This window comes from Triturus cristatus, chromosome 3_1 (genome assembly GCF_964204655.1).
Source record: "Triturus cristatus chromosome 3_1, aTriCri1.1, whole genome shotgun sequence".
Lineage (NCBI taxonomy): Eukaryota > Metazoa > Chordata > Amphibia > Caudata > Salamandridae > Triturus > Triturus cristatus.
The window spans coordinates 785,282,255-785,308,092 of record NC_140583.1 but is presented as its reverse complement, the minus strand read 5'-3'; the positions used below and the strand labels follow the sequence as shown (position 1 = coordinate 785,308,092).

General features: G+C 47.6%; 1 protein-coding gene across 8 annotated transcripts in view; it reads left to right on the top strand.

Moving 5' to 3' along the window:
* TMEM218 (transmembrane protein 218) overlaps nucleotides 1–25,838 on the top strand; it is a 245,422-nt gene that overhangs the window by 193,794 nt on the left and 25,790 nt on the right. For all 8 annotated transcript variants that reach the window (XM_085645030.1, XM_085645027.1, XM_085645029.1 and 5 more), the window contains 2 exons: nucleotides 3,706–3,831; nucleotides 22,577–22,679. In XM_085645030.1, coding sequence (XP_085501156.1) covers nucleotides 3,722–3,831; nucleotides 22,577–22,679 — 213 coding nt within the window. In that variant the 5' untranslated portion in view covers nucleotides 3,706–3,721. The remainder of the gene's footprint in view (nucleotides 1–3,705; nucleotides 3,832–22,576; nucleotides 22,680–25,838) is intronic.

Below are 25,838 nucleotides of genomic sequence, written 5' to 3'. Positions count from 1 at the left end.
ATTTTAAGAACTTTCTTTGCTATCCGCAAACTCCTACGGAGCAGAGATTACATTCCCTGGATGTGAAACTAGGTTTAACATTCTACATCAGCAGAACGGCTGCTTTACGAAGGATTGATCAACTATTCATAGTTTATGGACGCTTTCACAAAGGTCGTCCAGTGACGAAACCAACTATTGCACGTTAAGTTTCAGCTGCCATCGTCTTCTGCCATCAAAAGGCAAACAAGCCATTGCAGTCACCAGTGAGGGCTCACTCCACCAGAGCAATGTCTTCCTCAACTGCTTTATTTGCTGGAGTGCCTTTGCATCAGAGCTGCAGAGCAGCTACGTGGTCGAGCAGACACACGTTTACAAGACACTATTGCTTGACAACTTTAAACGAGGAGGATGCTGCAGTTGGGCAGGCAGTGCTTCGCAATCTTTTTAAATAAGATGAGCCTCTTCCTTCCCTCCTCCATATTGTTTCCATTTATAATTGACATAATGATGCATTTATACTGTTAGTTATTCAGTACTGTCATATGCATAAGAAGATTGATTGTCATTACAATTTCGAAGCTGTGTGATCATGGAAACAATTATATTGTTACTGCTAGCTATTCTATATTCAAGCATGTGAATCTATGAAAGACACCCCAATACTGGAGAAGAACAATTGTTACTTACCTGTAAACAGGTGGTTCTCCAGTATTGGTGTCTTTCATAGATTCACATGCGACCCTCCCTCCTCCCTTCAGAGGCTCTCTTCTCCTCATACACTCTGAGTCACTATGGTGCTACGAAAATCTGAGGTGAGGAGCTCTGAGGAGAAGGTTCTAGAGAGGAGCTGGCGCCTGATTGGCCGGAGTTCGGACTAACATAATGACAGAGATAGACTACGAATGTCTTTTTTCTCTTTCCATGTATCTCTATGGAAATTTCATATAGGGACATTCTTGATGTTATTACTTACTTATATCTCTGTTTTATATGATTACTTATGTATATATATATATATTATGGCTGTATATATTGCTATATTTTTTACCGTGGGACTCCCACTCCGACGACGGGGAATATTCAAGCATGTGAATCTATGAAAGACACCAATACTGGAGAACCACCTGTTTACAGGTAAGTAACAATTGTTCTTATTGTGAATGAGACTTTTCTTCAGAAGGCTGTGCAACCCGTAGATGCTGTGTGAGGACGTGCCACGCTTTCAGTGAATTGCACATCCGTGCCATTGGGGCAGAACAAGGTACCGGTCTGCGCGCCATAACTTTGCCACGAGCTGTTAAAAAATCTTTGATTACAAGGAGGAGTGCATCTTATTTGCTTTGAGGCCACAAATTGGACCACATTTATGTTACAGAGGGACTGATTATCGTGTAGGCTGTGGAAGAGGTTGTTTGATCTGACCACAAGATTATTCATTTCCTTTTGCATAAATTGGAGGTACTCCTCTCGCAACATCCCACGAGTACTTACAATCATGCCTGGGCTAAATTGGACCATTACAGACTGATCTGCTTAAAATAATTGTAACCAAATATTCAGCCTGATATTTTCGATTTAATTGAGCAGTTCAAGTCTTGGATTGGGTGAGGGGGTGCTCGTAACGAAATGTTGCTACTTAAAACTAAGATTACATATCATAAAACTCCTTTGGCTCTCTGGTATACCCAAGAATTGAGTCCGGCCAAAAGGAAATGTAAAAGGTTTGAGAGAAGCTTTGGAGACATTATTACACAGAAGACGGGAGAGAGGCTTATAAATTAGAACTTGGAACATACAAAGAGATTTTAAATGCCTGTAGGGGAGCTACTATCACAATCAAATGGTGCCTGCTAAAAGTTCTACTAGGAAACTTTTTGCGGTTTATACATCTGTGGCAAAAAGTATGCATCATTTGCCTAAAGCCCTCCCATGCAAATACTTTGCTCAGATTTGGCTGATTCATTTTATTTTTTTCTTTCAGTCCAAGATCTCCTCTATTTAATTGACATTTACTCCTGCTGGGATTTCGGCAGAAACGCTGGAGCAAAGTATCCATCTGTTGAAATAGTGGTTAGATTTTAGTCTTCTCACTGAAGAGGAGGTGATATCTAAAATCTCTATGATCAGATCATGTTCTCCCCTCAACCCCTGCCCTATTAGTATTTTTAAAGAGCCTACACCCTTTCTTTTTTCCTGGATAACTATGATGTGTAATAATTCTCTAAAGAGTGGGGTGGTACCTACTTTCTGAAAAACTACATTAGTTATGCCACTTTTGAAAAAAGGAAACACCAGATCCTAATGTTTCCTTCAACGACAGGCCAGTCTCTCTTATCCCAATTTTATGCAAAAATCCTGGAAACCTGTGTCATTGCGCAGTTAGCGTCTTACTGTGAGTAAATTGGTGTGTTTTATAATGTAAGATTTTGGATGCTGGAACCTCAGGAGCACTTATCCTTCTTGATTTGTCTGCTGCCTTTCATACGGTTTGCCATGCTGTCTTATTGGAAAGACTTTTCTCTATTGGCCTGAGAGCCAAGCCACTCAGATGGTTCGAATCTTTCTACGAGAACAGAACACATGCAGTTCAGATGGGAACTTTTCATTGAGTCTTTAAAGACATTACTTGTGGTGTTCCTAAGGGGTCTGCTCTCAGCCCCTAAGCCCATTTAGCGATTGCAAATTCTTGTCATTTGTTAAATAACAGGGTTTGCAACTTCTAAATGGCTTTTTGGTATTTACTAAAACCGATTTTGCAATTTGGTAAGTTCTTACAGAAATGCAAAATGGGTTTAGAATGCATATTGAATTGCATTTTGATAGGGGTGTACTTAGGGTGCCCCTTTCAAATTGCCTTTTGAATTGATGTATATCGGTGGGTTGGAACTGCAGTTTGTCAAAAACCATTGATAGGTTACTCACTCCTGCGAGGAGGTTGTAATTTTTTTGCAAAGTCTAAAGAGTCCTTTTAGCTCCCCGTCTCCTTTGGAAATGTAAACAATTTCTTTTCAATTGGGCAGTGCTCCCACTTAAACCTTTTTAAAAAGTTTTTTACTTTTCAATGAAACCTTTTTCCTTAAAAAATTTTTTAAAAAAAAAAACTTTTGTCATTGTGATCCTACGCATGATCTGCTGACCCTAGAAGGCCATAATTTCTGTTAACTTAAATGGTATCCAGTCGGAGTAAGTTGCAATTTGCGACTTACTTCATGAATAGTAATGAGGTAGGTTGAATTGCAACCTACTCCGAATGGTACATTTGTGTGAATCGACCTATAAACTAATGGGTCTGTTCAGAGAATCAATTTGCTAAAATTCAGAAGTCAATGCCAATTTATCACCATATTTTTGCGCATCGATTGTGAGGAAGTCTGAGCCCAAATTACATTTGCAGTTGTGTTTTTGTTTGAGAATAACCTATTCTAGATTGAAAGTACTCAAATACATAAGTGCCCCTACTGCCTTCCTCTGCAATGCCAATGCACTGTGATTTGACCGCACCAACTTTAAATAGTTATTGTAACTTACTGCCATACACTCCAGTCTTATAAAGCAGTTTAAAATGGTACCTGTACCATTTGTAATCCTTTTTCAGATACTCAGCTCTTTAACTGAAGGAATGATTCCTAGTTCCAGATCTGCCCGCGGAAGCACTGATAATCTTTAGATGGTGCAAGTTCTCAGAAAGAACTCTAAACCTATCTTTTTGTTTTCGCCCTTTAGCCATCTTCCTCACAGAATGGCTGGAACTGTTCTTGGTGTTGGTACTGGCGTCTTTGTCCTAGCTATCCTCTGGCTGTTGGCTTTGCTGCTGTGTCTGCTGTTATCCAGAGCTGCAGGGTTTGCAAAGTAAGTGGTTTGTCAACAGCATGTTTTTATTTCAATTAATCAAACAATAAAGCTTTTACACCATGAACCAGAAGTTCCTCAATCAATCAGGAGTTTGTATAGTGTGGCTACTCAACTGTGCGGGTTTCAAGGCGCTGGGGGCTGCTGCTCCATCTGAGCGTGGGGTTCAGTCGAAGAGCCAGGCTCCTTTCTGAATTGAGTCAGCGACAGGAATAGCTTGAGTTGGATGGGCAGGGTAGGGTGTTTGAAGTCTTGGTGGTGAGGTAGGAGAAGGATCTTCCTCCAGTTCTGGTCTTGATAATCTGTGGGACGGTGGCCAGGGCAAGTTGGGTGGAGATAATGTGTCTGGCGGGAACGTGGAATGAGAGGGGGTGGTTCAGATATGTTGGTCCTGTGTCGTGGAGAGCTTTGTAGGCATGTGTGAGGAGCTTGATGGTGATTCTCTTGTTGACTGGGAGCTAATGGGGTTTTCTAAGGTGTTGTGTGATATGGCTGTGGCCGGGGATGTCAAGGACCAGTCTGGATGTGGTGTTTTGAAAGTTCTGTAGGTTCCTGGGTTGTTTCTGGGTGACGCCGGCATAGTGCACGTTGCCGTAGTCCAGTCTGCCGGTGATGAGTGCGTGGATTCTGTGGGGGTCCATCTGAATGTCTTTCGAAGCAGGGGAAGCAGGATGAGGATACGATGTTGATCTCGCGGTTCATTGTATGATGCCGAGGTTACGTGGGTGGTCTATGGGGGTGGGAGGTGTTCCCAGTGTGGCGGGCCACCAAGAGTCATCCCAGACTGAGTGAGTTGGTCCCAGGATGAGTACTTCGGTTTTGTCCGAGTTTGGGCTTGATCTTTCATCCAAGTGGCAACGGCCTTCATCCTGCTGTGTAAGCTGGTTTTGGCAGCAGTGGGTTTATTAGTGAGGGAGAGTCTCGGCTGGGTGTCGTAGGCGACAATGTTGAGTCTGTGGTTTCTGACGATGGCCATGAGAGGGGCCATGTAGACATGGAAGAGGGTGGGGCTCAGGGAGGATTACTGGGGCACTCCGAAGCTTATCTCTGTAGGCTCTGAGAGGGATGGAGGTAGTCTTACTCCATGTTCAGCCGGTAAGGAAGGGGTGGATCCAGTCCAGGGCCTTGTCGCGGATGCTGATGTCGTGGAGTCTCGTGATTGGGGTGCGGTGGGAGACTGTATCAAAGGCGGCCGAGAGGTCCAGTAGATTGAGGGCTGTGGTTTTGCCGGGGTCGAGAAGGGAGCGGATGTCATCTGTGGTGGCGAGAAGTGCGGTCTTGGTGTTGTGGTTACTTCGGAAGCCGGATTGAGTGATGTCCAGGACATGGTTCATTTCGATGAACTCAGAGAGTGAGCGTTGATGGCCTTCTCGATAACCTTGGCTGGGAAGGGGAGGAGGGAGATGGGTCTGAAGTTCTTGAGGTCTGTTGGGTCGGCGGATGGTTTCTTCATCAGGGGTTGATCTCAGCTTGTTTCCAGTCGTCAGGAAAAGTGGTGGTTTCAGTGAAGCAGTTGATGGTGCTGCAAAGCTCTGGGGCGATGGAGGTGGCTGCTCTATGGAAGGTGTGGTACTGGCAAGGGTCTGATGGGGCTCAGGAGGGGATGCTCTTCATGGTCTTGAGTGTGTCGTTTGTGGAAAGCGGAGTCCAGTTGAGCAGAATCAGTTGGGGTGCGGCATGGCTGCGTGCCGTGGTGATGATTGTTGTAGCAGGGTCTTGGGTGTCGAAGCTGTTGTAGGTTTGGCTGATCTTGTGGTGGAAGAAGGTGCAGAGTTTGTTGCAGAGGTCTTGGGAGGGTGGGACGTCTGTGGTCTCGCTGTTGGGCCTGGCGAACTCCTTGACGATAGCGAAGAGTACTTTGCTGGTGTGTGTGCTGGTGTTGATTCTGTCTTGGAGGGCGGTTTTCTTTGTAGTTTCGAGGAGGAGGTGGTGAGCGTTGACAGCAGTTTTGAAGGTTGCGTGGGTTTCTGGGGTTGTGTTACTCTGTTGTAAGTAGATTAGATAGGCATCAGGACACGTCTTCAGGTTACAAGATAGATGTATTAAGATAGCACAGCAGAGATAAAGCACTTCGCTAGCTGACCAGACCATCAACTGCCAAGACTGGAACAGTCACAAACCAGATAGAACACTCATAGGTAGTGAGGGAGGTTGAGGAGACATAAACACAAAGAATGGACTACTGACCCCAAGTAGCCATAACAAAGCAAGCACAAATATACAACATATCTTCTTCCTTTACAGAAAACACAATAAACGCTTCAAACACCCAACAAAAGCTTAAAGCATGAAAAGGAAAAGCAAGAAAACATAAAACATGTAGGAGGTCAACGACCTCTTGGACTTCCAGATGACAAAAGCAAAGGGCAGGATAAGAAGAGGATCACAATGAGAATCATGACGAAAATCACGATGACATGACCACCTTCTCTCCTTCGATTGACGAAAAACAAGAAGAGACAGTCTACTCTCTACAATCCGTCCTTGTGGCCATCAAAAACGGGAAGAGACAGCTTACGTTCTCCAATCAGCTTTTCGTCTGTCGCGGCTTACTGCACACAGTTGAAGATATAAAAGTTCAACAAAAGCCTCTAATGCTCAACAGTTCTGGAAGAATGCTCCCTAAGAAAAATTTTAGCCAGATTTCTTACAGACTAAAATGGCGTTCTTGTTCTTTTCTTGGGTTAAAGACCTCTCGATGTAGTTCGGGCCTCTACATTAGACTTAAAATTAAATTTCTTTGTTGACAAACTGTCTCAGTACTAAGGGCTAAAAAGCCCAGCTCTAATCGCGGAACATTTGCCCCGGTAGAAAGAACCTCCAAGTCACGATTTTGTCTCGTGGTACTGGAACTCTTGTCGTCACAACTCTAGGTCGTGAACTCTGCTGGTCAAATGACGCATTTTTCCTTTCTTTTCCTATCCCGGTACTGATTTTATGACATCTGTTGTCTCCCGCTAGATAGGTTGGAACTTTAGTTCTCACATTTTACCCCCTTTTCCTTTGTCTTCGTCTCCTTACGGTGCTGGGACATCCTTTGTCCTCTCGCAGTTTCTGGTTTCGCCGGTCCTGGGACACCATCGTCCTCTCCCGGTCGTGGTCCAAGGCTCACTTCCTTAGTCCTTACTTTTCCCTAAAACAGGGTTAGGGTTGCAAGATCTTCCCTAAACAAAAATTTAAATAGGAATTCCACTTTGCAATCATTCAATACTTTAAAAGATGGCATCTTTTCTTATGACTTTAAGTCTATATTTTTTTTTCTTCTTCCATCTGCCACACCTGCTTTTTTGAACTGCTCTGTACCTATGCTGGAATTAAATGAATACACTCTCCACAAGTTGACGCTACTTGATGAAAGTACTCCTCTTTGCGCCTCTTCGCTACTAATAAATATATGTGCTATTGAACATCACATCCAAACAATCACTGTTCCAGTTCTTAACATACAAGGTTTTAGATCTCTAGCGCTGTTCTCACTTTTACTCTTACTGCCGTAGTTTATTCCAGTTTACGAATGCAGATCAAGAGAGCAATTCAGCCATAGGTTTTTACTATTTCCACGGATTATTTCCATGTCACACTCCTTCAGCCAAATAAATAACAAACCATGTTAAAGAAAGTCCCACGAAAATCCACCAGGTGGCAGCCTCGTAACTGTATTAATCCTTAAGATCGACTCATCTGTGCTTCCATATGACGTTTTACAAGTAATGTGACATAAATTTGCTAAAGGCATGGGCACTCTAGGACTCGTAATCTTTTGAGTAATACGCATGCGACCAAGAAAACGGAAACACACCTGCTTCGAGAATCCCAAAAAAATAAATAACATTGCTTGCATTCAAATTGCTTTTAACTTTTAGACATTAGGGTGTCTTACTCGTTCACCGGCGAGATTATGATGAACTGCCGATAGCGTAGTGTCCCGTAAGATTATGATGAACTGCCGATAGCGTAGTGTCCCGTAAGGCCCATCACCATAGGAACCAACAACAACACCGATGCTTCCTGACGTTACGTGTTGCGCGGTGACGTGCACACGCTGGCAACACGGAAAGAATACTTCAGGATTCCTTAACCGTGACGGTGGACAGATGACGCCCACATGGAATGCGCCCTCCGCCGACACCATTGGAGATTCCAAGACGTCATCATTTTCAGGATGGCAGCGATGAGGGAAGTGTTAAATGGTAGCGGCAGTTTCAGTCGATAACCTTTCAAGTATTTGCCCGGCGGTAATCGCCTCTCATACCACTCGATAATTTACCAATAAAAGAGGCAGGCGCCGGAGACTGGAAGGCAGGAAACAAAGTTTTATTCCGTCGGAGCAGAACACATCAGATCAGACAGCAAGGTATCGTCACGAGGTGCTCTAACTGCATCTCTGAGACCTGGTCTCTTATACACTGGTTTATTGCTTTATTATACATAGTATATTCTTGAGATTCCCTTGATGCCTGAAAGAACATCCCCTGAAGCCCCCGGCTCAGATCTGATCCCACACATGGTTACAGTAGAGGTTCCCACCCTACCCGCAGTGGGAGATGGCTATCGCGCAGCAGGGAATTCCGCTAATTCCCGGGGGTGTGTGCAACCGGCCGGGTCTCAGGGGGTAGGGGCTTTGATCTACTGTAATCCCTTTGATGTGGGGTGTTTCCCTTACAGTAGGGGCAATAAACTGCATCCGCAGGGCTAGGTGATGGCCTGGGACTAGTTCAGACAATGGGGCGCAGAGGAAGGGGGTTATCAAAGGAGAGGCATGACCATGTATGGGTTGTCGGTCGGAAGTGGTTCCGTAGCAGGGTCGCGCAGAAGGAGAGGGTTTATGGCCTGTATGAGAGAGCGGGGGTGGCCGGCGCACGGGGGATGCTCGCAGCGCCGGGGGAAAGCGCTGGCGATCGAGAGTGAGCGGGGGGAGAGAGTGGGGTGCCTAAAACGGCGGCCGTGCATTTGCTATGTGTGGCGCTGGGGAGAGGCAAGATGGCGCAGATAATGTTCAGTTTGCACGCTAAATTTCCACAGTCCTCCCTTTTAACATGTCTCGCCAGCTTGCCTAGTTTGGATCTATCCCCATAATACCCCGTACCTCCACCTCATTCAGAGCTTTCATCCGCTCAGTTTCAAAGTCCAAAGTCTTAGGGCAGATGCAGTTCATAAAAAGCGAACATAAAGGTGGCAGACACTGAATCCCCAAGCAACATCCACATAGTATCATGATTGGTATGAGGATAAATGAAAACAGCCTCCATCCCCAACCTTTAATAGCGTCCCAAAACCAACTCCCCAGTGACCATTCCTCTTGTTCTTGATGGACCTCTGTGGACAGTCTGTGGAGGTGTTCAATTGCTTTGTAGACTGAGGGTGAGTTATCCGGTACGTAGGTACAACAGCTGGACCCAATGATGCGGCATGCTCCTCCGCGGTCAGCCAGAACCACATCTAGAACAAGGCGGTTCTGGAGAGCCACCAGGCGGACGGCCTGAAGCTCAGCGGTGTTGTTGGCGAGGGCGCCAGCTGTAATGTTCATTGCTGTTTCGACTGCCTGGGTTAAGTGGCGGATGGCACGGCTGTTTGCCATCGGACCCCAGAGCGGAACAAGACCCTTTACTGCGTCCATGAACTGTGCTCTGGTGGAGTCGGTTTGTACAATGTCTTTGGCACGTTTCTGTCGGTGATGGTTTGCTGGAGCCACATACGTCGGAGGAAGGACAAAGGCGATGTAGCAGGTGCCTCCCCAACCTTTCGGGAGCCAGGTGTAGGCCTTAGTACCACACACGAAGTACATATTCGGGGAGGCAACAAAGGAAGGTGGGTCAACTGAGTCCAATGTTTGGGTGATGAGGCAGGAGCTGTGGCCCACCAGCTGTGCCCCCAGGCCTTCGAGGCATACAGATCCAGTGATGTTGATGACGGACAGGGCCACTGTTAGGGTGGCGGCCGTCCGTTTTCGGAGGTAAGAGAAGGTGGGTCTGGCTGGATTGTTGAACACTTGCATTTCAACTCGTTCTTTGGCAGGGATGTCCATGTGAAAGGAAGTGTTCGATCTCAGAGGGCAGAAGAGGGCGGAAGTTCTACCAGTTTTGTTCAGCCAGAACCCATGGTAGAAGTGTGACATGGTTCTGCCGGAAGTGGTATTGTCCTTGTAGCTCTCCTGCAGGAGGATCAGCCAGGCGAGGCAGGAACCATGGACAGAAAAAGGTGAAGGGATGAAAGGGATTGAGTGCCCAGTGGCATGTGGTAGCAATCCACAGATCCAGCAGTTAGTGGCGTTGGTGGCAAGATTGTGTTGGTGGAGTAACTGCACAAAAGAGTTATTCCAGAACTCCTTACGCCTTTCTCGGAGTTGGGGTGAAAGTGAGATCAGATGGTGTTCTTTCGTGGTGGTAGGTTGAACGGTAGTCAGCAATGTCTTATGAGCGGGTGTGCTCTCCTCCATGATCCAGAAGGTAACCACGAGGAGAAGGCAAAAGAGAAGGGAAATGAAAAGTGCTATTGTCTTAAAGCTGTGCATTCGGTCAGTCTTTGGGTTTTTGAAGTGGATCTTCGGACGTCCGGTTGCTTCCATCATCTTCATGTCGGGCGCTTCCATCACCTTCAAGAGACCCGGTAGCGGGCAGAACCACAGACTTTGTTTTAGTTTCTCTCCTGGTGGCCTTTGAGGTGACTAGGCTACCGTTCTGAGATTTCCACTTAGCCTGTGGTCTGCTTAGCCGAAGTTCTCTCCTTTCGTCGCAAGTTATACCCTTCTTTGGATGGCACAGTGGGATCGGGATATTCAATCAACTCAAGTGTCTCTGTATCCGGGCAGCGGCTCAGGGATGGTCGGTCTTTGTCCAGTAGTTCCTCTTGGGCGGTGATGTTGTCCGTGGTTGTCAGGGTCGGTGATACCTTCTTGCAGTGGTGTGCATGCAGCCAATTGCGTTTCCCCTCCACTCGAAGAGCTGTTCGGGTGGTGATCAGGACTTGCAGGGGGCCCGTCCACCGGGGCTCCAGACTCTTGGTGCGCTGGAAGTTACGCACTAAGACGAAGTCACCGGGTTGGATGTCGTGTCCCGGGCCCCTGGAAACATCGGGAATGGCGTGCAGCACCTGCTGATGGATAACAGACAACGTCTTAGTTAGGTTATACAAATAGTCAGACATGAGGACGTCCGGGACGTCGTGGATGGATGATGGTTTTGGTGCAGTCCAAAGGTTCATGGGCCGCCCAAAGACGACCTCGTAGGGGGTTAAGTGGTGTTTGGTGGGGGTGGAACGCATTGATAGCAATGCTAGTGGGAGAGCGTCTGGCCATCTTAGTCCTGTGGTGGCGACTATTTTTGCTATCTTAAGCTTCAATGTGGCATTGTGTCGCTCAACCAGGCCTGCAGATTGGGGATGGAAGACCGCATGGAACTTCTGTTTTACACCCAACCCTTTTAAGATGAGTTGGATAACTTCGGCTACGAAGTGGGGGCCATTGTCGCTCCACAAAATTCGACAAAGGCCGTATCGGGGGAAGAATTCCTTCAGTAGTACTTTTGCAGTAGTCATAGCGGTGTTGTCATGGGTCGGGTAGGCTTCCACCTACTTGCTGAAGGCACACACAACGACAAGCACATACTTTAAACCTTGGCACCTTTCTAGCTGGACATAGTCCATTTGTAGGACTTCAAAGGGGTGATTGGGGACCCCAAACCCTCCCCGGGGTACAGCAGTCCCTTTCCCAGGGTTGTGTTGGAGGCATACTAGGCATTGTTGGACCAGACGTTTGGCTGAGTCTGGTATTCTGTCGTTATGCCAGACTTTGGAGATGAGTTCGATCATGGGGGCAGACCCTATGTGTGCGGGGGAGTGTGCCATGGTCAGCATGGGGATCAAGTATGAGTCGGGTAGCAACCATTTGTTCGAGTCTTTAGTTCGCCAACAACCGTCATCGTCCTTCAATCCTACCCGGGCCCATTCAGTTAATTTGTGTGGTGTGCTGGCTAGTTGGATATCCCTAATCGTTTCCCTAGCATCCTTCCATTTCTCAGTTTGTGACCTGGTCACGTACATGCGGGTCGTGGACCTATTCTCGGCTGTGGTTCGGGCAGTAATGTCAGCTAGTGCATTTCCCTGACCTATAATGTCTGTCACCTTCTTGTGTGCCTGGCATTTGATCACAGCTATCCGTGTGGGGAGGAGGACTGCTTCGGTCAGGGCAGAGACTAGATCTCCATGCAGGATGGGTGTGCCATGAGAAGTCAAGAATCCCCTCTCTTTCCATAAGAGCCCGAAGTGGTGAACTACCCCAAAGGCATACTGACTGTCTGTGTAAATGTTTGCGGTTGTCCCTGCTGCCAGGATGCAGGCTCGTGTGAGGGCAATTAGTTCAGCCGCCTGTGCGGATCGCTGTGTGATGCGGGCTGTCTCAACAACTGTTCGAGCTGTGGTGACTGCATAGGCAGCTGAGGTGGTGCCATCAGGGAGCTTGATGCATGAGCCATCCACCCACAGTTCTCCGTCAGGGTCCGGGAAGGCAGTATCCCGGAGGTCAACCCTACTCTTGGTTTGTTCGTCGGTGAGGGTCACGCAGTCATGTACAGGGGATGCATTGGGGTCAGCGTCAGGGAGAGGTAGTAGAGTAGCTGGATTCAGAGTGGTGCATCGTTTCAATGTGATATGGGGTGCAAGCAGAGTCAGTTCATACCCAGTCAGTCATGCGCTAGTCAGGTGTTGAGTCTTGGTTTGGTTCAGGAGGGTATCAACAGCATGGGGTACCAATACTGTGAGGGGGTTCGAGAGCACGATCCCCTCACTTTGTCGGATAGAGACAGCAGCGGCGGCTACTGCTCGAAGGCAGGCGGGCAAGGCTCTGGCTACGGGGTCGAGAGTGGCAGAGAAGTAGGCACAAGGGCGTTGCTTAGGGCCTATGGACTGGGTTAGGACAGACAACGCACATCCCTCCCTTTTGTGGGTGTAGAGGGAGAAAGGTTTAGTGTAGTCTGGGGTACCTAGGACTGGGGCCGAGCAGAGGGCGTCTCGTAATTCTTTGAAGGAGGATTGGCATTCGGGTGTCCAGGGGAGGGGGAAGGGGACATCCTTAGCCAGCAGGGAAAGCAGAGGCTTTATGGTGAGACTGAAGTTTGGCAACCACTGTCGACAAAAGGAGGTGAGGCCCACTAGGGATCGTACTTGCTTCTGAGTTTTGGGAACAGGGGTTTCTAGGATGGTTTGAATTCGGTCAGGGGTAAGTTTCCTCCCGTCTTTGGATAGTAGGTGGCCTAGATAAGTTACCTGGGGCTGGCAGAATTGCAATTTCTTTCTGGAGACCTTGTGACCGTTCTCCGCAAGGAAGCGGAGGAGGTGAATGGTGGCTGTGACGGCAAGAGGAGTGGTGTCGGCCGCCAAAAGAATGTCATCGACGTACTGTATCAACACCACTCCATCGGGTAGTTGGACTGCATGCAGTTGCCTCTTGAGGGCTTGGCTGTAAATACTGGGACTCTCAGTGTAGCCTTGGGGTGCCCTGCAGAATCTGTACGAACGGGCTTTTAAAGTGAAGCCGAACAGGTAGCGGCTGTCTGGGTGGATGGGGATGGAAAAGAATGCGTTCTTGAGGTCAATAACAGTAAAGATGGTGGCAGTGGATGGAATCAGGGTGAGGATGGTGGTGATGTCTGAGACTACGGGGTACTGGGGTATGACTACTTTGTTAACCTCTCGCAAGTCAACAATGAAACGGTAGGCTTTCTCATCCCCCTCGCCTTGCTTCTTTACAATGGGTAGGATAGGGCTGTTGCAAACATTACTGACTACTTCTTCTACCACTCCTGCCTCGACCAGGGACTCGATGATTTCCACCAATGCCTTCTCGCCTTCGGGCGATATCCGATACTGTGGAAGCTTTGGGAGCACTGCGTCCGGTCGGACGGTTATGTGTACCGGGTCGATCACCATGCGCCCTACATCTGAGTCGGTTTTAGCCCATAGATGTGAAGGTAATGTGTCGAGTAGGGACATATCAGCATCGGTTATAGAGAGCATACGCCGTGTGTGACAGGGTCTGGACAGATCTGGGTTATCGTGTAGGATGACTCGAACTCCGTCTGGGGAGCATCTGATGGTGGCTCGAAAATGTTTTAGCAAATCAAGTCCCATAATAGCATCGGGGGTGTTGGAGGAGAGCAGAAAGGTCGTGTCAGTGGTGTTATCTTCTAAGTCAAAGGAGATTGGTGCTGATAAGGGGTTAGTGGAGGGCGTTCCGTCAAAGCCTATTGAGGTTACGTGTGAGCCAGACAAGGGTGCCCTAGGAATCAGTCGTTTAGATAACGCACTACGTGTCGCCCCAGTATCTACCAGGAATGGAGATTTTGTGCCCAAGACCTTAGCGGTGACGTAAGGACCTTGCTGGTCAACACGGAGTTCGACTGGATCCCTCCCTTGCCCCTGGCGGTCCTATGCGAAGTCATGAGTGCTCTCATAGTCGGACTGCTGACACTGGTTTTGGCGGGGGCGATCAAAGGTGTTTGGTCTGCCTGGCCTGTCGTTGATGGTGTTGTTCGTGTGCCCTCGTCCCTGTCCTCTATTTCTGGGGTCATATGCTGTGTCTCTGGGGTCCCTATTCTTGTTCATTTCCAGAAGGACCGGGCACTGGGATTTCCAGTGTCCGAACCCTCTACAGAACGCACATTGATTTCCATCTAAGTCTCTCCGTCCGTTGTAGGGTGTAGGGGTATGGTCTCTAGGGGGTAGCTTTCTAGGGGCGGTTGGTTGGTAATTCTCTTTTGGGGGTTCCCTTCCTATGGTCACCCCTTGCAACTGTGCTATCATCACCCTCTCCTTTAATTCCTTTTTCTTCTTCTCTGACGCCCTATCGTTCTCGTTCTTCTGGTTTTCGTAGTATTGGGCCATCTGGAGAATCGCTGCGGGTTTGGAGGCTGCCCAACTGCTCTCGCTGGTCTGTAGCTTCTGGGAAACTTCTTGAGACAGACCCTTTACGTAATTCTGGACAAAGAGGTGGTGTCCGGTTGCGGTGGTCATGTCTTGGCCACTGTAATCGGAAAACACAGTCTCGAATCGGGAGAAGTATTCAGACACATCCTCCTGGGGTTTCTGGCGGCAAGCCGTCACTATCGACCAGTCTACCTTTCTTTCTGGGATTAGAGTCTTCAGCTTTTGTACAATCTTGTCTGGGAGCTCTAAGATGGCTTTCGGGGGTTTCTGTCCTGGTTCTCGCTGTTTATCTATGGTATCGAGTTGTATCCAGGTATATCCGAACGGCTCAGCGTGGTCAACTTTCCGGATTTGTTTCCACACATCAGCCGGCAGGCATAGCCCAAAGAACAAGTCGATATCTGCTAACGTCATTATCGTTGAGCCTAAGGCTGTACCCAATTCAGTGTAGAAGGCAGTCGGGTTCTTTCTCAAGTCGGGTAGAGTCTTTCTAAAGGTCAAAATATCTTGCCGGTCCCACGGCTGGTAGACCCAGTTATATACAACCCTTCCCTTCGCATCTTGGTGGTTGATGTCGTCGTGTGTTCCCTGACCCCGTGGGGGGACCCAGTAGGGGGCAGCTTCTTTAATGGGCATCATGGCATCGGCCCTTCCTCCCTGGGGCTTAGTTGCTATGGGGGTTTCTGTTTTGGTGGTCTGTCCATGTTCTTTAAGGTGTCGGTAGACCTCGAGTGTACGAGTGAAGAGGTTCGTTACATCGCCCTCTCCTTCTTCCCCAATGTCTACCTTCCTATATAGGGCCGCTAAGCCTTCGGGACCTTTATCGTGGTATCTGTCCTCATATGCATTCAGGGCGTGATAACAGAGCCGTACGACGAAGTGTCGTCTGCGGCTGTCGGCATACGAGCTATACACGTCTGTTATATACTCCTCACTTTCTTTTCGCTCCACCAGCGTCCCTACTATCCTATCGATTCCTGCTCGTTCATCCTTAGTTAATCGATTCATTCTGGTGGACTCTTTCTTTCCCATCTCATGGTCATCTGGCGTTGTAGTCGACATTGGGTTCAGTACAAGAGGCTCAGCCGGCGCGGAGGCCGTGAGGGCCGAGGCCCCTGTACTGCTTTCGCTCGTGTTCGGGGGTTGTGGGTGTTGCACTACTGATTGGGAGGGTGCATACGGAGGGGGCATGTAAATGATCGGGGGACCTAACAGTAATTCGTCATTCGTTCGCTGCTTGGAGGACAACTCAGGGTAGAGCAAAGAAGGGGTCCTAACAGCGTACTGGCCTGAGGTTTCGGGCTCCTGTCTTAGTTTAGTTTCCCTTCTCTCCTTTATGTCTTCTTCTAACTTTCTAGCGGCAAGGTGAGCTGCCTTTCGTAATTCCTTTTCTGCTTTTACTTCTTCCCTCTTTTTCCGTTGCGTCGCTTCTTTGCGCCACATGCCAATACTGTCAAGCATAGTAGGCGTCGTCTTATTGCTACGCAGAGCTACTTCTAGCGCTTCTATCTTGTGGTCGTCGAAGGATCCCATCAGTGGCCACTGACTTTCGGGGTCCTTCTTGGTATATTTATGCCACAGCTTGCTATAAGCTACGGCGACTAGTCCATATTTAGTGAACATGTCCTTATTAGGGGTGCCTTCCAGTGGAGCCGGGTGGTTCACCTCTAATAAGCGGTCCGGGCAGAACCAACTACCAATCAGTGGGGAGAAGATAGGCATGACGGGTTTCAACGGGGACAAAAGTCAGCACTACCTATCTTTTCACTGCTTGCAAAGACTAGACAGAATATCTCTATTCTTCGTTATTTGTAAGCAGAGAATACCTCCAAAGAACCAATATCGAACAACTAGTGTTCGGACAATCAATCAATCAATCAATGGGGAGATAAAGATAGGCACGACGGGTTTCAACGGGGACAAAAGTCTGCGTTACCTACCCTTCACTATTTGCAAAGACTAGACAGAATATTCCTATTCTACGTTATTTGCAAACAGAGAATATCTCAAAAAGCACTATTCTTCAAAACAATCAATGTTCGGACAATCAATCAATGGGGAGATAAAGATAGGCACGACGGGTTTCAACGGGGACAAAAGTCTGCGTTACCTACCCTTCACTATCTGCAAAGGGAGAGAGAGAGAGTATTTCTACTCCTCCCCGTTTGTAGACCGCGAATATCTCAAAGAGAACAATCAATGAGCAATACTAGTATTCAAACAATCAATCAATTATTTCGCACTTTTGTCGTATTTCACGACCTTACCCGGACCGCGTGGACAGTTTCTCGTCTTCCGCCTCCAGCGCCCGATCGTCCTCTACTCTCCGTATTTGCCGCGGCACTCCTGATGGTTCCCAGTCAGGACCGTAGATCACTCGAGAGAGGTCTGCTCGGAACCAGTGAAGTTCGGATGATCGGCTGCCAGACGAGGGTCTATTGGGCAGGAGCTCTCCCGATCGTTGCAGTCGTTCACTCTGTCGTCGGGACCTCTCCCACTGGATCCACGTGTCGCTGATGGGCCCCACGTTTGGGACGCCAATTGTTAAATGGTAGCGGCAGTTTCAGTCGATAACCTTTCAAGTATTTGCCCGGCGGTAATCGCCTCTCATACCACTCGATAATTTACCAATAAAAGAGGCAGGCGCCGGAGACTGGAAGGCAGGAAACAAAGTTTTATTCCGTCGGAGCAGAACACATCAGATCAGACAGCAAGGTATCGTCACGAGGTGCTCTAACTGCATCTCTGAGACCTGGTCTCTTATACACTGGTTTATTGCTTTATTATACATAGTATATTCTTGAGATTCCCTTGATGCCTGAAAGAACATCCCCTGAAGCCCCCGGCTCAGATCTGATCCCACACATGGTTACAGTAGAGGTTCCCACCCTACCCGCAGTGGGAGATGGCTATCGCGCAGCAGGGAATTCCGCTAATTCCCGGGGGTGTGTGCAACCGGCCGGGTCTCAGGGGGTAGGGGCTTTGATCTACTGTAATCCCTTTGATGTGGGGTGTTTCCCTTACAGTAGGGGCAATAAACTGCATCCGCAGGGCTAGGTGATGGCCTGGGACTAGTTCAGACAATGGGGCGCAGAGGAAGGGGGTTATCAAAGGAGAGGCATGACCATGTATGGGTTGTCGGTCGGAAGTGGTTCCGTAGCAGGGTCGCGCAGAAGGAGAGGGTTTATGGCCTGTATGAGAGAGCGGGGGTGGCCGGCGCGCGGGGGATGCTCGCAGCGCCGGGGGAAAGCGCTGGCGATCGAGAGTGAGCGGGGGGAGAGAGTGGGGTGCCTAAAACGGCGGCCGTGCATTTGCTATGCGTGGCGCTGGGGAGAGGCAAGATGGCGCAGATAATGTTCAGTTTGCACGCTAAATTTCCACAGAAGGATCGGTCTAAACAGCAACGGTAAGGCGGAGGCTATGACACGCCTCACTTCTCTCTTCAAAAGTCTCGTTTTTCAACCAGATTAACACCGCTTGTCACAAGAAGTCTCTTTGAGAAGAAAAAAAAAAAAAATCTCATAACATGCCTCAGCCAAGCATATTGTTTACCGCGACACACAGTTCCTGCTAGGTTTAAAATATGTCAGTTTCAGGACAACATACACGCTTCACGTTTGCTATTGCTGACGTGTCGCCTGGTATGAATATGGTTTAACGGAGATGAGCTCTTGGCTGCGCTTAATCAGAAAAATGTCCCACATACCCGTCAGGTCGTGTTGAGACAGGATAGGCGACAAATGGAGTAGTTTAGCTGATTTCTTTTAGTTTCTTTTTTCCTTTTCCGATTTTCAAGCGTTACTCAGGTTTTCAGTTTCTCAGGTTACCAGTTTCTTTCACCTTTTTATTTAAATAACTTGCAGCAGATATCTTCTTGCTTTCAACGTTGTTTATTTAAATAACTTGCGACAGTTTTTCTTCTTCTCTAGGTGATTTTGTCGGTTTCTTCATATTTTGGTTGAAAATTTTGTCCATACAGCAGGTTTCTTTAAGTTTTGCGGCATACCAGAGGTATCTTGTTTACTTTTACTGTTGCTTTCAGCCGCAGATGGATGACAAGGTGTCTTGGGTTCTTGATGCGAAGTGTTTCTCGTGCTGCGCTGTGCTTCTGCCTTGGTCTGGTCAGTCAATTCGTCGCCAAAATGTTGTAAACAGATTAGATAGGCATCAGGACACGTCGTCAGGTTACAAGATAGATTTATTAAGATAGCACTGCAGAGATAAAGCACTTCGCTAGCTGACCAGACCATCAACTGCCAAGACTGGAACATTCACAAACCAGATAGAACACTCATAGGTAGTGAGGGAGGTTGAGGAGACATAAACACAAAGAATGGACTACTGACCCCAAGTAGCCATAACAAAGCAAGCACAAATATACAACATACTCCATCTCTTCTCGACTCGTCTGCAGGTGCGTGTGTACTTGTGGAGGGTGGGACTGAACCAGACGGCTTTTTTGGAGTGTTGATTGCCTGGTTCCTTCTTGAGAGGTGCCAGAGTGTTGGCGCAGTTTGAGATCCTTCAGTGAAGGTTGAGTGCTGAGGTGTTGGTGTCTGCTGATGTTGGTGGTGTGATAGTGCTGAGGAAGGCGATGAGATGTTCTTCGGTGGCCTTCTTCCAGCTACGAGAGGGGTGGCGGGGGGTGGTAGGTGGAAGTGGCGAAGGCAAAGTACACGCAGTGGTGGTCTGATTTGAGCGTGTGTGTCGGGCGGTGATTAGCTGCTTGAGTCTGATATTGACCAGGTTCTCCAGAAGGGATGCAGTGTTTTGGTCACTGGAGTTGTCCAGGTGGAAGTTGAGGTCACCGAGTAGGATGTAATCGGTGGATGCGAGAGCCTGGGGTGCGATGAGGTCTATGATGGCATCGGTGTAGGGCAGGCAGGGGTCGGAGGCCTGTAGACGAGGATGGTGTTGGGGATGATCTCGAAATGGAGGTGTTCCATGGTGGTCGTTTGAGTGAGTGGTCAGACTGAGGGTGTCCTTGTGGACAATGGTGATGCCTCCTCCAGGTCGGTCGACGCGGTCCTTGCGGGTGATTTTGTTGCTGTCGGCAGATGGTAGTGGCGATTTCCAGACCAGAGCAGGTGTTGGTCCAGGTTTCCATGAAGAAGGCGATGTCTGGAGAGGCAGCGTTTAGGAGGTCTCAGATTTCTGTGGCGTGTTTGTGGAGGGAGTGCGTGTTGAGGAGGATGCAGGTGAGCCGGTCAGGTGCACTGTTGGTTGGCTGGGTGGTGAGAGGAGCAGGTGTGTTTGGGTAGGTGAGGGTGTGGCTGCAGTTCCGGCAGGAGAAAGGTCCTTGGGTGTCCTTTGGTGAAGCGAGATGGCATGCGGTGTGACGTTCTGTGTTGAATGCGAGGAAGGTGGTGCTGGCATCGTATCGGCGGAAGTTCTGAGAACCAAGGTCCCTTGTGCTGGGCGTGGACAAGTACAGACGGCTGCTATTAGGTAGTGTGCGGGGGGCTGGGCAGCTAGGATGCAGGAAACGCGGTGAGCGTCTCTGGAGGGGGACAGAGCCATGGGGGTCACAGCGGCAAGGCAGAGGATAGCGAGATAGAAGGGCAGTCAAGCAGTGAAGCTCTACCACTAGACCACCAGGGATGAGGCGCAGGTTGGAGCCTGTGGGTGGAGGAGGACCTCGAAGTGATGTCACTGACTATGTCATGAGTGATGTAATATGTGAGGTCGTAAGCAGTGCATTGTGGGGGCATAAGGTATAGTTAACACAGGTAACTACAACGGCTGAATTTCTCTGGTTTTGTACGAGGGAAATGTGAGCCAAACTAATATGTCCCTGTAACCTTTGTTTTTTTTTTCCAGAGAATTTCTTTTTGAAAAAAACAGAACTTTATTTCCCAACTATAATGTCCCTGGTAACCTTTGTTTTTTTTAAGTGAATTTCTAAGGTTTTTTAATGGTCTGTGAGTGGGTGCATGAGTCTGAGTGGGTGTGTGCGCGAGTCATAGTGGATATGTGAGTGGCTCTGTGAGTGGATGTGTGAATCAGTGGATATGTGAGTGGGTCTGTGGTCTCTGGTGCGTCAATGAATGAGTGCATGACTGCCAGAGTGGGTTACCAGCAGAGATCTGATGTGTGTGCTTTTTAAAGAGGTGTATTATGCTGCTGCGCCAAAGGGGCTGCAGGGGCCTGTATTACGCTCCCAACTATTCTCCACTGCTCCAATCAGGATTCAATTGCGTGTCTCTCTAGTTAGAATAGACCTCTGCTTTTTAAATTTTTATTAGGGTCGTGGGGGGGCACGCAGCCCCCCTCTCTGGGCCGATTTTGGCCCCGTGCACCCCATTCCCCAGGTCCTGGCCATTCTTCTGTGGGGGAGGTGGGCCTCGTGACCTTCATCCCTGGGCGATTTCAGCCCCGGTAAGCCCATCCCCAGGGGCCTCGCCATGAACATATGAGGGAGGGGGCAACGCGCCCCCCTCCACAGGCCTTTCAGCCCCGGGCACCCCATCCCTGGGGCCCAGCCAGGTCACCTGGGTGCCCCAGGGCACCCTGTATGCAATAGTACAGCGGGGGTAAACCTCAAAGCCCCCGCGGTCCCAACCGGCTGCATGCCACTTGCGCGAGCTTGCATTGCTCTGACAGACAGGGAGCTGCTGAAAGGCAGCTCCCTGTCTGTCAGAGGAAATGTTTTTTCTTCTGCTTCCCTGCACACACATTTGCTTGCAGGGAAACAGATGAAACCTCTGCTTTCTGAAAGCCGGAGCTGTCTGACAGCTTCGGCTTGCAGAAAGCAGTTATGTTTGCTTTTGCTTGGTGTAAGCAGTCAGCTTCCACCAGGCAAAAGCAAACAGTTACCCCCTGCGGGTAAACACCTCAGGAGGTAACAGGAGCCTACCCTGGGGAGGGGGGATGGTCCCAGGGCCATAAATGGCTCCACGGGGGGCTGTACAGCCCCCTCTTTCGTAGAAGTTCGCTCCGGGGAGGTGGTGGTCCCCAGGGCCAGGGGTCTGCGACAAACTCCATACATTAATTTATTTCAGCCGCAGGGAGGTGGCAGTCCCCAGAGCTGCAGGGGAGGCCGTACGGGCCCTCCCAGCATTTTATGTTTAGCCCTGGGGAGGTGGCGGTCCCTGGGGCTGCACCCGTCCTCTCGGGTTGGGGCTCGCAGGTGGGCGTCACCACCATATATTGCAATAGAATTCCTCCATCAAGAAGTACGAGCCCTCCTACTGGTATATAAGCGTAAAACTTCATTTATTTCAATCATGCCACAGTACTGCATAGCTGGAATAAGACCCTTTTGGGGTCTTATTCATATGCAAATGCAGGATAGTTGATCATTGTTCTTTTAAGCAAATGGTAAACCGATATTGAGGAAAGACTTCCTTACAGGTAAGTTCCAATAATACCAATAGTGTTGTTTTCAAATAACCTTTTTTCATGTTTTATCAGCAATTCTAGTCTGCCTTATCACAAACATATATAGTTCTCATTTCTTGCAGAGACATTCTCATATTTTAAGTGTCAAACTTCCAGTATGCACTATGGCACTTTAACATCCTTTTCTTAATGCTTAATAGGATCAAAACAACTCAAGGCATTTTAGTTGGTGATGCACAAGTGATAAATATTCACTGAAACCAGATTTCCACACTTTATTTGTGTGCAATATAGTTATTCAGTAAAACTGTACGTCTGCAAAATTTTGTGCCCATTTAAATGGAAAATGTGCTCTTTGTAAATGACAGTTTTACGAAATTTGCAGTAAGGAAAACAAGCATTTGGAAAAGTGAAATTAGATTATTTCGTGTTCTCATACTTTGTGATTTCAAACTTCAATTTATAATGATTTCTATTTTCCTTTTAGACTGTCTGTTATTTTAGTATTTTTCCTTGCTCTTATCATCACGCTTACCCTGGTATTTTTTCCTCGAGCCACTCAAACTCCAGATCCAGTAAAGGAGACTCAGGTAACGAGATGCATTTTTACGTTCTTTCATGGGCATTATGTGCAGGTGTGTATATATACTAGTGTTTAGGTGAATTTACTTTTATTTCTTTTTCACATAACCCAATACATGAAGATATTCATACTTTATTGATGCTAGTCTTGAGAAGGTCTTTTGCTTTGTCTTTTGTCGCATTGTGCATTATTATCTGTGATTCTTATTGAGCACAGCTATCATAAATACCCAATTGTAAATCTGGTTATTCACTGCTAAGACATAGCAACAGTGGGAAACAAAAATGTTTCTCACTGTTGCTGTGTCATTAAGGAATTTCGGCCTGCTCTGACAGGTCCGAGAGTACAGCTTCAGAAGGGAAAGCGCCGACGTGATGGGCCAATTGTGTGGTTTTTTTGGGGGTGGGGGTTTGATCGAACTGAATCCTTTATTATAGTACAAAAATATAGAGAACAGTCTACCAACAAAACAGTCATGACTGAAGAGATGTTCACAGCATTCAGTGCAACTCTTCTAGGTTACATAATTAATCGTAATCCTCAGTCAGCTACCGACTAATGAATATATATTAGGGCTTAAAACAACACGACGAGCACAAAGAGAAAAGAAAGTAAAAATTGAACACCTCAAATCCAAGTGGAAATGTAGTCATAAAATCTTATTACCCATTTTTCTCAGCATAGTTGCTCATACGAAGGAGTGAGAAAATCACACCGTCCTATCTAGCCTGAGTTTTGCTATTCTTGGCCCTAGTGCTACCTCCTAGCACTGTCCCTGCCTTACCACTGGTGAGTTGTGTTGCTGCCTTATACTGAGAGCCCTATATAATATTAGTCTTCTCCCTAAAATGTGTGAGGTGTACACTGGATCCCACTGTCCTGCACAAACACCTGATCGGTTCTATTAAATAAATTCAGATATTACCACTTAAACTTATTGCTGGGGTGTCTGCATTACGTAAAGTATAACACTTATTAAAAAATGATATAAAAATGTTGACGTTTCTCCGTTTATTCATTACAAATTCTTTGGGATGCTATGTTTACCTTAGGGGTCCTTGGAATGGTTGTTTACCATACACGCACTGTAGTCCCCACACACAATAAAAGAAAAACTCAAATTGTGCCCTATAAAGATGAAACGCCGAGTATGCTAACAGGAGCGTCTCATTCACACTGAATCAGATTTCAATAGGCATTCAGTCATCCATGTGCAAGCACCTGCTCACACCGTTAAATTAAATGGCTCTTAAATGCCTTCTTTCACTTAATCATCATGGAGTTACCCAGTTGAAATGTTTTCTATGAATGTAATATATTTTTGTGATGTGTTTTATACGCCATATAAATTGTGATTCTGTTCATCGAATTTCTTCAAGGCAATGGGCAAGGTCAAATTATTACCTAGATATTTGTGTTCTTAATTAGTCTGACACTTGTCAACGTGATTTTTTATGTTGCGTCAACATTATTTTTAGAAATAGCAAAACAGTGATGCCACATTTTATACCTCCTGGTATCAGCAGGCATAAAGGTTTCCAACTCCCTCCCCCACCCAGAACTCGCAATGGTGACAGATGCGTCACTTCTGGGCTGGGAAGACCACCTGAGAGAGGTGGAGATCAGAGGCCTCCACATCAGTCTGTTGGAACTGAGAGCGATCTGCCTGGCTTAGAAAGCCTTTCTTCCTTTCATCAAGGGAAGGCTGGTTCAGATGTTCATGGACAACACCAGTGCCATGTGGTATTGTAACAAGCTGATTGCGATCGTGAACTCTGTTAGGAGGCTCTATGTCTCTGGACATGGCTGGCACATCAGGACTTACCCCTGGTGGTTCAGCATCTGGTAGACTCTCTGAAGGCCAGAGCAGAAAAAGTCGGCAGTGGATGCCTAGCCGATTACGAATGGCATCTTCATCCGTAAGTAGTACAAGGCCTCTTCCAAGATTGGGGAGAACCTTGGTTGGATCTGTTCGCCTCTGCCGAGAACTCACAATGTCAGCACCTTAAACGAGAGCCGCCTTGCAAACTCCAGTATACAAGAGATTCATTTTGTCCCAAGTAGAGCTCAGGACTCTTAAAAGCCTTTTGCTGGTACTACTTCTTAAGAAGATCATCTTAGTGGCTCCAGTCTGGGCACGGAGAGAATAGTATCCCGAACTCCTGAGCTTTAGCATCTGTCCTCCAGTCAGGTTGCCCCTTCATGAGGGTCTTTTGTTGCAGCAATGAGGCAGAGGACTTCACCCAAATCCATCCACCTTCATGCATGGAGATGGAGCAGTTACAGTTGCAGGTGTTTGATCTACCTCCCGAAGTATGTAATGTCATTCTGGCAGCCAGGTATCTTCTACCAAAACCATCTATACCTGCTGATGGGAGAAGTTTGTGGCTTAATATACATCTAAATCGATCGATCCTCTCTCTGCATCTTTGTCTGAAGTCCTTCTGTTTGTCCTCTCCTTTGCCCGGCAAGGCTTTGCTTTGGGCACGGTTAAAGGATATCTGTCTGCCATTTTCGCCTTCCTACAGTTGCAGGACCAGGCTTCCCTGTTTTAGGTCGCCTGACTATATTTTTTTAAAGGTTTGCAGCATAAGGTTCCTCTCACTCAATTCATTATGTCCCAATGGGATTGGAACTTAGTTCTTATCTTCTTAATGTGTTCTCCTTTAGAACCGATGCACAGCTGCCCTCTACAGCTGTTAACACTCAAAACTGTCTTTCTTATGACAATAACATCTGCCAGGAGGGTTAGCCAATTGAAGGCACTTTCAGTTAACCATCTCTACACTTCATTCTTCCAAGTAAAGCTGGCTCTTCGAACTATATTGTCCTTTTTTGCCAAAGGTCACACCTTTTCACATTGGGCAAAACATCCCCCTGTCTACCTATTTATTTCTCTCCTCATCCTTCAAATAAGAGGGGAGACTCCACTACCTGGATCCCAAAAGAACATGATTGTACCGCAGAATTCTGGGTGGACGTTCAATGCTTTGTTGAATTTATAAGGGCAAAGAAAGGGAAGGCTATTTGGGAAAGAACCATCTCTTGATGGATCATCCTCTGTATTAAGATCTGCTACGCAATGGCCAAGAAACAGCCTCCTAAAGGCAATTGAGCTCGCTCTACCAGAGCTACAGCTGCGATCACTGCATTGGCTAGAGAAGTC